The sequence below is a fragment of the Amphiura filiformis genome, chromosome 11 (assembly GCF_039555335.1).
Source record: "Amphiura filiformis chromosome 11, Afil_fr2py, whole genome shotgun sequence".
Taxonomy (NCBI): domain Eukaryota; kingdom Metazoa; phylum Echinodermata; class Ophiuroidea; order Amphilepidida; family Amphiuridae; genus Amphiura; species Amphiura filiformis.
In genome coordinates, this window is record NC_092638.1 from 17,498,006 (window position 1) to 17,510,822 (window position 12,817).

The window sequence follows — 12,817 nt, forward strand, 5'->3', positions numbered from 1 at the left end:
AATGAGGAGCTCATGGGTACGAATCATGTATAGTACAAGCACTGTTGTCATGAGTCGCGCTTGAAAAACGCTGATAGCTTCTATATTGGGGCTTGGTGAGTACAATTTACCAACTGCAGAAAGGCTGTGACGGCTAAAGATTATGACCGCAAAACACAGGTGACAGCTAGTAACATAAACTATTCATGTGATATATTCTTGTCCATGATAACTGGAAATTTATGGCTACCAATCATTTTGATATAAATTGTGTCAAATTATCAGAAGGAGAGAGAAAGCTTTGTTCTTTTCGGGTCAGGTTGCAGCAATAGAGGACCTGCATGTGACATAGTTAGCCGCAACCATGGGCGAATTTTCAACTCTGTTCAATAGAACATACACACTAGTTAACTCCACATAAAAATACATGACTTGCACCACAGGTGGATCCCAACAGTATATTAAATGGACTGCATTAGGGCCGGGTCCCCAGTTCAAATCCTTTGTTTGAAGCCAATCGATAAAAGCATGCAGGGCCTCTATACTGACATAATAAATACTGTCATCCTAATGCATGTTATACTTTTGATTTGATTCAGATGTTGCTTGGGTGATGACCGTGCCGAGACCTACTTGCAGACAATCAGGGGAGGAGTCCAGCCCACGACACAGATGGTAAGTCAATAAGCATTAAACATTTCAGGTATTGAAAAGTGACACTTGTACTTATTTAGGGTCTTTGAAGTTCATTCATATCTGTTCTTGTATAAAGTGGTTTATAAGGTGTACATTTTCAGTTAGATACGACTTCTTTCAAGGGATTTCAAGCTTCCTTAAGCTTCAAAATAACTTGAGCAGGAAAAAGTTGACCTTCAACAATCGCTCAGTTTTCAGACTATGGCAACAAAATTGCTTTGGTAGTATATTCTTGTCACTATTTCTAAACGGAAATAACGATTCTGCCTTATTACATGGAGTTGTGAATACTGCTGTGATATGGCTTGCCACAAATCCCCCCTTGAAGCAATGACCAATTAACAGCCATCTTGACATACAAGCCCAGTGACCACTGACCAGTCATGTTGTATGTATACTCATAATATTGACCAGATATAGCTGTGCAGAACATGGATAGGGGGTAAGTGACGTCTGATTTTGCATGTGCCAGGGGTTATACCTAGCTGTGAATCTGGTCAGGAGGGGCTATCAATTAATAAGCAATTTGTGGTTTTGGCCTATTCTTGTTTAGATAGAGTGACCAGAGTATACATGAAAGTATGATTGACGCAAATATTATTTCAAGATTTGATCAAATTTACTTGAATACACAGTCCAATAAGTAAAACATTTTACTTAACTTTGTGAGCACACATCTTACATAGTAGTATGCATGCAAAATTGCAAGTCGTCATGTTGAATTTATCACTTCTGGTGTCGGGCATTGCATATGGGACTCGCGTAATACATTACTGGGTGATAATTTCAGGAGTTCGGAAATTGCTATACATCATAGCATCAAAAGATATATAGCATCGTGATATTGAAAATAAAACCTGGATATCATCGTACTGTTCATAATTGCACAGTGCACACCCTAAAAGTGCTGAAAGCAGTGTTTTGGTCTGAGTGAATACCTTCATTGATACAGCCCAAACAACCATATCCCCCTGATAACTTTGTGACTAACTTTTCTCAAATATTACTCCTCCCAGGTGGTGTGCATTCTGCCAACAAACAGGAAGGACAGATATGACGCGATCAAGAAGTGCTGTTGCCTGGAGCACCCTGTACCATCTCAGGTCATCCTCGGACGCACCCTGTCCAAGAAGCCGACCTTAATGAGTGTGGCCACCAAGATCGCCATGCAGATCAACTGCAAACTGGGAGGAGAACTCTGGGCTCTGGAGATTCCGGTTAGTAAGGCATGCTTAATATATCTATTCAGGCTATGTCTGAAGTTGTCAAGACTGGCATACTTGTATTCTCTTCCATATAATGGTCCAAGCTGCGAAGTAGGACTTCTCTAGAACCCTTGCTAGCTCGGGTGTACTCAGCTGTCCTAGGGGTTTCTCACCGGTTTCCAGTGAAAGTGGCAAACCTGTGTTTCAAAGCAGGCGCTGGTTTGGTTGCCTGACTCTGAAACGCCACTGTTGTCAAACAGCCATCATCATACAAATTGCCTATGCATGCGCTATTTTCTACTGACCTGATACTGTGTGTTGGGATGTACTTGCGGTGTACGATACAAGAAATATCATGTCAGTAAATTAGAGTGCTTATCTAATGAAAACACGGAAACTACTTGCTTGTATGATAACTTAAGTAAGGTTTAAAGAATTAGATTTTCCAAACATATCAGGTCACCTTTAAGTATGAAATACTCCAAATGGGGACTACATGCAAAGCAAGGCAAGTAAGTGTTAATTGTCACATGTTGGATGGGTTAACGCCATGAGAACGCAAAAAATTGGGGTGAATTATTTGCAAAGCTCATTCTGATTGGTGATTAAAGTTAAAATATCAGGTAATTGACCAATCAGAGGCAATGTTAGATCGGCAAGTAGTGCTCAGGGGGTTAAACTGCCTTTTTCTCTTGTGTACGCTTTCCTTGACAACACTTAGCTATACACACAACTTGTGTCATTCTTACTCTACAGTTGAAGAGCACCATGATCATTGGTATTGACAACTACCATGACAGCTCCACCAAGGGACGCTCTGTGTGCGGTGTAGTCTGCAGCATGAACAAGGACTTCACTCGGTAAGTGTTTAAAAATAATGATATTTTATCTGTCTATATCCATGTCAAAATATACACTTATCGCTTTTTATTATACAATAGCTCCTCTCAAGTGGAGGTCACTTCAAATCATCCCCAAGTCACATGGTTTAGGAATGTCTGTATTCCTAAACCATGTGACTTGGGGAAGATTTGAAGTGACTTCCACTTGAGATGAGTCTGGTATTTAGTCCTAGCCATTATGTATAAATAGACCCATGTAGCAGCCAACAAGTGCATCCTTTTGATATGGATGTACACATATATCACTGGTAACTGAAAATACAGTTGTATACTGTAGTCAGCTCATGATAAGCAATAGTCTGTTATTTTTTTGTTACCCCGCTAATAAAGTCCTAGTAAAATCAAGAGTTCGCAAGGCATTTGTTAATTATTATAAAAGTTGGTCCAAGACTAGAGATTTCAGTAAAATCGGAGTGTAGTAAAATGGTGTGTTTATTAAGGTTATTCATTATTTTAAACTGTTGTGATTTGGTAGTTCACAGCATCTTACGAATGGTAGTGAGCTTTGGCAAATACTGTATTGCTCAATTCATAGCGAGCGTGTAGAAGAATTAAAATATCACAGATATACTTTTATAGGTGCTGCGGTTCTTGAGTTACGTTGTAAAGAGGGCTGAAACAACAACACTTTTGTAAAACGTACATAACTCATTAACAACAATAAATCAAGCACGTTTTCAAAGTATATGATTTGTAGAATGAACTTTTGCAAAACATCAAGTGTTATTTTTCAATAATATATTGATCTAGATAATGAAAAATCGATTTTTAGGTTGCTTCGACCAACAATACCTCGTCTACCCTTAAAAGATTAACAGAGACATTTCTTTTCCTCTATCTACAGATATTACTCTGACTGCACATTCCAACACACAGGACAGGAATTGATCGATGGACTCAGGCCAATCTTACTTGGTAAGGATGTCAATTAATTTTCACTTTACATGTTGTTCACTACCAGATTCCTATATTGCTGATGTCCCCAGAGGTATAGACCACTTGACATCATTGCTAAGGACTGGTGTATTGATATGCTTGAACGAACTGCAACACTGTTCAATGGCTTTCCTGAACTTACTATATGAAATGTGGTGGGCGATTTAAAATGCATGTGCCCTGAGCACTATGATGCATACGCACACTGCAGGGCAAAAACAGTGGAAGTTGCCATATTAAATTTGTGCGCATACTGCCAGGCAATGACGTCACATGTCAAGTGGTATATACTGCTGCCTACTTTGTGGCTACTTTACAGTGCAGTACCAATCCAAAAACAGTCTATGTACTGTATGTGCGATTCCAATGTACCGGGGCAGCAGTGGACCTCTAGGTTGACATCAATAGGAATCTGGTAGTGTGTATGTGATATCAACATACTGATGATTATCAGATCACTGTAAACTGTCCCTATGTAAGTGTGTCCTTTGGGATTCGCCGATTGCAGACAGTTGCAACAGCTTTGCGACACAGTCCGTAATCACAAACCATGACATTATGACGGTTTCCTTTATAAAAACACATTACATATTGTAAAAGACAATAGCTGTAGAACTCTAACACAAATGTAGGGCATTGCCACATTGTGTGGTTTCACAACAGATTAGAGATGTTTGAATTTCTTATGGCCCAAGATTAAAGAGTGGACAAAGTTGAATAACCCAGATAATCCAGATGCAATGTGACATTACTCATCAAGCATAGATAGGAATGATCAAAATATCGAGGGTTGAGAGCCAGAAAGCCTCAACTCACAATCACCTGCTCCCACAAAATGAGCTTAAAGTCGCCAGGGTACTATAGAAGATACAGTCCATTAATAATGACAAAATTCAATAGACAACAAAAGACATTGTGGAGGATATACTGATTTTGAAGACCAAAGCAAGGAGTCAACTTTATGCTCATTTTGTGAGAGATGGTCATAGCGAGTTACGGCTTTCTGGTTCTGTACCCTCGATATAAGAAAACTGAAATTGACCCAAAATTGAGTCAACACAACAGAGGAAAAGAAGTAATTCAAAACTTTACAACATCATCAACAAATTTGTAGGAACAAGAAAAGTAGGAAACAGGTTTGGGTACAATTATCAAATAGGGTGCAACTTGCTAGACCCGAGTCCAGTCCTTGTTTACAGAGTTTAGGGTTGGGGTAGGGCAGTGTTGAAATAAAACTAGTAGAGTTGCACCCTATTCGTAATCGCTCCCAGATTTGAAGTGAGAAAGGTTATTCCATCAAGTCGGTGGGTGTCTAACTTTGGCGAAAATGAAAGTCGAAATTGAACTTTTTCGTAGTGTAAAGCAGGTAAAGTGTCAAGCATTAATTCAACATAAGTAATTTCACTGATTGTTTGATTCTTAATTTCCTCCATCCAACAGCTGCATTGAAGAAGTTCTATGAGATCAACGGTGCTCTGCCAGACAAGGTCATTGTGTACCGTGATGGTGTCGGTGATGGACAGCTACCAGCCGTAGTGGAGCATGAGCTGCCACAGATGTTGGAGATGTTGAAGGCCATCGGACCCGACTACAAGTGAGTTTACCGTGTTGATTTAATTTGTACAAATACACACTTGAGTCTGTTGATAAGTTAGTTATAGAAATAATTATTGTGTGTGTGTGTTTGAGTCTCTGGAGGTGAAACGTGTTTAGATACGGGTGTTATCGCCAGAGAAGTGACACAGTTAATCGGATTAACTACCGTAGCAATATAGGAATACAATTTCGACTATATCGTCCTGCACTGCAATGTTCACTCTGTACCTATGCATTGAACCATCAACCATAGATGTCAAAGAACAGGGATAAAGACCTGTATCGTAATTCTAATCTATAGAATATGCATACTATGCTGATCACTCGCCCCTGTTAGAGTGCGATCTGCCTGTAGTGCAGGGCGATCTATTCAAAAATTGTATTCCTCTATTGCTATGGTAGTTAATCCGATTATGACATCACGTCTACAGCGAATAGCACTGACTTTGCGAGGAAGTTTCAAACCCAATCGATGAAATTGTTATATACAGTCCAACCTCTTTTAGCCAGCTATGATGGGACCAAGCATTGACCGGATAAGTGAAAAACCAGATGAGTGAATTATGTGTAGACTCCATTGCATGACAAAGTTCCAAAATTGGAACAACAAAAGATGGTATTCGAGTGGGAGTGACATTTAATGACATAGATGTCATTCTGAATGCTTCAGAGCATGGAATTTAGGTGTCAAAGCATTAAAAACATACAAGTGGATATTCGCTTTACACCAAACTCGCTCCCCCATGTCACAAAGAAATTTACGCATTGAAAACATGTTTTTCTGTGAAATTTACACATCCGGATAACAGAGAGATCCAGTGTTAAAGAGGTTCGGATGTACATGTATTGTCAAGCTCTCAAACATGTGTGGGTTCAGTAGGGAAATAAACATAGATGATTCAACAATAATTCTAACTTTTTCTTCTATTTCACACAGCCCCAAGGTTGCCGTGGTCGTGGTCAAGAAGCGCATCAACAACCGGTTCTTCTATGCACCTAACCCCAATGCCAACACTCACGCCAACCCACCTCCAGGCACCATCATTGACAAGGATGTCACCAAGCCAGATCTGTGAGTAAAATGCCATGGCAACATGTTTGCTCAGTGGGCTATTCCAGTTGAAATCCATACACCCCATGGAAGACATTAATTATTCCGCACAGTAGGCTTGGGCATCGTCAGTCTTTCGCATATCGCGGCCAAAAACATATCGCGATATCGCCATCTGACGATATTTTTATCCATACATGCATGATCAGAAGTTCACTGTTATACGGGTGCAAAATGGCCCCGCAAGCAGTGAAGCAACAAGAATACAATTAAACAGATGTACAAAACATACTTATTCAATCCATTGCCATTGTTCAAAACAGCTTCTTGATATCTGAAATGTTATTAAAACCAGTACACTTGCCATATTTGTAAGTGCAATCTACAGTACTTCCTAGATTTCACCACAAACGCCGCCATTTATATTGTGCATGAACAGGTGGTTGTGGACAGAAGCTGGGTGGGAGGCATAATAGACTGCTGCCCTCATGAACATTGAAAATTAAGTTGGTCATGGACAGAAGCTGGGTGGGAGGCATAATAGACTGCTACCTTCATGAACATTGAAAATTAAGTTGGTCATGGACAGAAGCTGGGTGGGAGACATAATAGACTGCTACCTTCATGAACATTGAAAATTAAGTTGGTCATGGACAGAAGCTGGGTGGGAGACATAATAGACTGCTGCCCTCATGAACATTGAAAATTAAGTTGGTCATGGACAGAAGCTGGGTGGGAGACATAATAGACTGCTGCCTTCATGAGCATTGAAAATTAAGTTGGTCATGGACAGAAGCTGGGTGGGAGACATAATAGACTGCTACCTTCATGAACATTGAAAATTAAGTTGGTCATGGACAGAAGCTGGGTGGGAGACATAATAGACTGCTGCCCTCATGAACATTGAAAATTAAGTTGGTCATGGACAGAAGCTGGGTGGGAGACATAATAGACTGCTGCCTTCATGAACATTGAAAATTAAGTTGGTCATGGACAGAAGCTGGGTGGGAGACATAATAGACTGCTGCCTTCATGACCATTGAAAATTAAGTTGGTCATGGACAGAAGCTGGGTGGGAGACATAATAGACTGCTACCTTCATGAGCATTGAAAATTAAGTTGGTCATGGACAGAAGCTGGGTGGGAGACATAATAGACTGCTGCCCTCATGAACATTGAAAATTAAGTTGGTCATGGACAGAAGCTGGGTGGGAGACATAATAGACTGCTGCCTTCATGAACATTGAAAATTAAGTTGGTCATGGACAGAAGCTGGGTGGGAGGCATAATAGACTGCTACCTTCATGAGCATTGAAAATTAAGTTGGTCATGGACAGAAGCTGGGTGGGAGACATAATAGACTGCTGCCTTCATGACCATTGAAAATTAAGTTGGTCATGGACAGAAGCTGGGTGGGAGACATAATAGACTGCTGCCTTCATGACCATTGAAAATTAAGTTGGTCATGGACAGAAGCTGGGTGGGAGACATAATAGACTGCTACCTTCATGAGCATTGAAAATTAAGTTGGTTGTGGACAGAAGCTGGGTGGGAGACATAATAGACTGCTGCCTTCATGAACATTGAAAATTAAGTTGGTCATGGACAGAAGCTGGGTGGGAGACATAATAGACTGCTGCCTTCATGAACATTGAAAATTAAGTTGGTCATGGACAGAAGCTGGGTGGGAGACATAATAGACTGCTGCCCTCATGAACATTGAAAATTAAGTTGGTCATGGACAGAAGCTGGGTGGGAGACATAATAGACTGCTGCCTTCATGACCATTGAAAATTGTTGGTCATGGACAGAAGCTGGGTGGGAGACATAATAGACTGCTACCTTCATGAGCATTGAAAATTAAGTTGGTTGTGGACAGAAGCTGGGTGGGAGACATAATAGACTGCTGCCTTCATGAACATTGAAAATTAAGTTGGTCATGGACAGAAGCTGGGTGGGAGACATAATAGACTGCTGCCTTCATGAACATTGAAAATTAAGTTGGTCATGGACAGAAGCTGGGTGGGAGACATAATAGACTGCTGCCCTCATGAACATTGAAAATTAAGTTGGTCATGGACAGAAGCTGGGTGGGAGACATAATAGACTGCTGCCTTCATGAACATTGAACATTAAGTTGGTCATGGACAGAAGCTGGGTGGGAGACATAATAGACTGCTGCCTTCATGAACATTGAAAATTAAGTTGGTCATGGACAGAAGCTGGGTGGGAGACATAATAGACTGCTGCCTTCATGACCATTGAAAATTAAGTTGGTCATGGACAGAAGCTGGGTGGGAGACATAATAGACTGCTGCCCTCATGAACATTGAAAATTAAGTTGGTCATGGACAGAAGCTGGGTGGGAGACATAATAGACTGCTGCCTTCATGAACATTGAAAATTAAGTTGGTCATGGACAGAAGCTGGGTGGGAGACATAATAGACTGCTGCCTTCATGACCATTGAAAATTAAGTTGGTCATGGACAGAAGCTGGGTGGGAGACATAATAGACTGCTGCCCTCATGAACATTGAAAATTAAGTTGGTCATGGACAGAAGCTGGGTGGGAGGCATAATAGACTGCTGCCTTCATGAACATTGAAAATTAAGTTGGTCATGGACAGAAGCTGGGTGGGAGACATAATAGACTGCTGCCCTCATGAACATTGAAAATTAAGTTGGTCATGGACAGAAGCTGGGTGGGAGGCATAATAGACTGCTGCCTTCATGAACATTGAAAATTGAGTTGGTCATGGACAGAAGCTGGGTGGGAGACATAATAGACTGCTGCCCTCATGAACATTGAAAATTAAGTTGGTCATGGACAGAAGCTGGGTGGGAGACATAATAGACTGCTGCCTTCATGAGCATTGAAAATTAAGTTGGTCATGGACAGAAGCTGGGTGGGAGACATAATAGACTGCTGCCTTCATGAGCATTGAAAATTAAGTTGGTCATGGACAGAAGCTGGGTGGGAGACATAATAGACTGCTGCCCTCATGAGCATTGAAAAGTAAGTTGGTCGTGGACAGAAGCTGGGTGGGAGGCATAATAGACTGCTGCCCTCATGAACATTGAAAATTAAGTTGGTCATGGACAGAAGCTGGGTGGGAGACATAATAGACTGCTGCCTTCATGAGCATTGAAAATTAAGTTGGTCATGGACAGAAGCTGGGTGGGAGGCATAATAGACTGCTGCCTTCATGAACATTGAAAATTAAGTTGGTCATGGACAGAAGCTGGGTGGGAGACATAATAGACTGCTGCCCTCATGAACATTGAAAATTAAGTTGGTCGTGGACAGAAGCTGGGTGGGAGACATAATAGACTGCTGCCCTCATGAACATTGAAAATTAAGTTGGTCGTGGACAGAAGCTGGGTGGGAGGCATAATAGACTGCTGCCCTCATGAACATTGAAAATTAAGTTGGTCATGGACAGAAGCTGGGTGGGAGGCATAATAGACTGCTGCCTTCATGAACATTGAAAATTAAGTTGGTCATGGACAGAAGCTGGGTGGGAGACATAATAGACTGCTGCCCTCATGAACATTGAAAATTAAGTTGGTCATGGACTGAAGCTGGGTGGGAGACATAATAGACTGCTGCCTTCATGAGCATTGAAAATTAAGTTGGTCATGGACAGAAGCTGGGTGGGAGGCATAATAGACTGCTGCCCTCATGAACATTGAAAATTAAGTTGGTCGTGGACAGAAGCTGGGTGGGAGGCATAATAGACTGCTGCCCTCATGAACATTGAAAATTAAGTTGGTCATGGACAGAAGCTGGGTGGGAGACATAATAGACTGCTGCCTTCATGAGCATTGAAAATTAAGTTGGTCATGGACAGAAGCTGGGTGGGAGGCATAATAGACTGCTGCCTTCAGGCCTGAACATTGAAAATTAAGTTGGTCATGGACAGAAGCTGGGTGGGAGACATAATAGACTGCTGCCCTCATGAACATTGAAAATTAAGTTGGTCGTGGACAGAAGCTGGGTGGGAGACATAATAGACTGCTGCCCTCATGAACATTGAAAATTAAGTTGGTCATGGACAGAAGCTGGGTGGGAGACATAATAGACTGCTGCCTTCATGAACATTGAAAATTAAGTTGGTCATGGACAGAAGCTGGGTGGGAGGCATAATAGACTGCTGCCTTCATGAACATTGAAAATTAAGTTGGTCATGGACAGAAGCTGGGTGGGAGGCATAATAGACTGCTGCCCTCATGAGCATTGAAAATTAAGTTGGTCATGGACAGAAGCTGGGTGGGAGACATAATAGACTGCTGCCCTCATGAACATTGAAAATTAAGTTGGTCATGGACTGAAGCTGGGTGGGAGACATAATAGACTGCTGCCTTCATGAACATTGAAAATTAAGTTGGTCATGGACAGAAGCTGGGTGGGAGACATAATAGACTGCTGCCTTCATGACCATTGAAAATTAAGTTGGTCATGGACAGAAGCTGGGTGGGAGACATAATAGACTGCTGCCTTCATGACCATTGAAAATTAAGTTGGTCATGGACTGAAGCTGGGTGGGAGACATAATAGACTGCTGCCCTCATGAACATTGAAAATTAAGTTGGTCATGGACAGAAGCTGGGTGGGAGACATAATAGACTGCTGCCCTCATGAACATTGAAAATTAAGTTGGTCATGGACAGAAGCTGGGTGGGAGACATAATAGACTGCTGCCTTCATGAACATTGAAAATTAAGTTGGTCATGGACAGAAGCTGGGTGGGAGACATAATAGACTGCTGCCTTCATGAACATTGAAAATTAAGTTGGTCATGGACAGAAGCTGGGTGGGAGACATAATAGACTGCTGCCCTCATGAACATTGAAAATTAAGTTGGTCATGGACAGAAGCTGGGTGGGAGGCATAATAGACTGCTGCCTTCATGAGCATTGAAAATTAAGTTGGTTGTGGACAGAAGCTGGGTGGGAGACCAAGTATAAGTATATCGCCTGTCACTTCTTCTACATATCGTCATCGCGATATCGCCCAACGCTACCACACAGGGGGACGAGGGGGTGTATATTTCAAATAGGGTTACCTGAATGGGGTGATTCCATTTGAAATCTACACCCCTTCTGTGGGAGATTAATGTCATGTCTTCCATAGTGGGTGTATGGATTTCAACTTGAATAGCTCAATTAAAGGGACAATCAGTGCTTTTCTGCACAAAATAGTTTGCGTAACCGCTCCACCAAATGATCAAGAATTACATTATAAATTAGTCAAATTTATCATAATAATTCACACTATTCATGCATACATTGGGGCAATTATCTCGCCAGGTGAAATGCATGATTTCATTGGTACAGATTCATTACCTTTCTAAATTAATTTTGACATGTCTCTTATTTGTTTGCTCCATCACAGGTACGATTTCTTCTTGGTGTCTCAGTCTGTGCGCCAGGGTACAGTGACTCCCACTCACTACAACGTCATCTGGGATACCTCAGGACTGAAGCTTGATCACATCCAACGTCTCACGTACCAGCTTTGTCATTTGTACTACAACGGGCGGGTAAGTTGCACAGTTTTGAAAGTCAGATATGGACGGTGTACAGGCTTATCAACATTAGTGTAATCTTGCGTACAGAGAACTACATGTGTACATGGAGCTCAGTGCAGTCAGTCAGAAAAAATAGGGTATTGGTAATATCTGCAGCTGTAGGCTTCTGGTAAATGAAACCATGAGAGTACTACATTTTGGAGGGGCCATTTAGCTATCAATCTTGCGTACACCTGTAGCTTGCAGTCAGTTACAAAAAGAATAGGGTGAAAACTAATCCCTGTCTGTTTCAATCTGCCCTGCTGCTATTTGGATATCACCAATCTTAAAACAGAGTGTTTGACCTGCATCCAGGGTTATGATTATAGACTAAGTGATTCTGATGTTCACTATGAACATGGGTGCTTTGTAGCCTCTGGAAAAAGGGCTTAATAAATTAAATATATTGGATTGTACATTTGGGAGCAAGATAATGTACTTCCAACACCTCATCGGAATGCCTTTAATGTCAGCCAGTGCCCCTACACGGATTCCATCAGCTTTGCATAAGAGGTTGTTGTATTTTAGTGAACAGGAGTATTGGCATATTCATTCACTCACATTTCATGATAATAATTACAAAATAATCGTAATGGGACTTGTAAGATGGTCCATGGGGCTTTGTAATAGTAGTAGCATTAAAAACCAATTCAGCTGTTATCCAGTTTGCTTTGAAATAATAGTGTTGTAATTTTCTGGAGCATTATAACATTAATTAAAAGTATATAAAGCAGTATCATTATACCCAGTCCCAACGAGTACCGGTAATTATTTTGGTTTGTCCTTCATGGAGGGCAAATAGTGTACTTCGGCATTTTTCAGCAAGTGCCCAAAATTGAACGATAATTTTTGTCTTTGAGCTCGAATGTTTCAAAGGTTTGT

At 41.2% G+C, this 12,817-nt stretch overlaps 1 protein-coding gene across 1 annotated transcript in view; it reads left to right on the forward strand.

Annotated features, from left to right (window-relative positions):
- LOC140164465 (piwi-like protein 1) overlaps window positions 1–12,817 on the forward strand; it is a 76,213-nt gene that overhangs the window by 56,153 nt on the left and 7,243 nt on the right. The window contains exons 12-18 of the mRNA XM_072187747.1: window positions 579–654; window positions 1,692–1,892; window positions 2,637–2,740; window positions 3,627–3,697; window positions 5,159–5,312; window positions 6,252–6,386; window positions 11,761–11,908. Coding sequence (XP_072043848.1) covers window positions 579–654; window positions 1,692–1,892; window positions 2,637–2,740; window positions 3,627–3,697; window positions 5,159–5,312; window positions 6,252–6,386; window positions 11,761–11,908 — 889 coding nt within the window. The remainder of the gene's footprint in view (window positions 1–578; window positions 655–1,691; window positions 1,893–2,636; window positions 2,741–3,626; window positions 3,698–5,158; window positions 5,313–6,251; window positions 6,387–11,760; window positions 11,909–12,817) is intronic.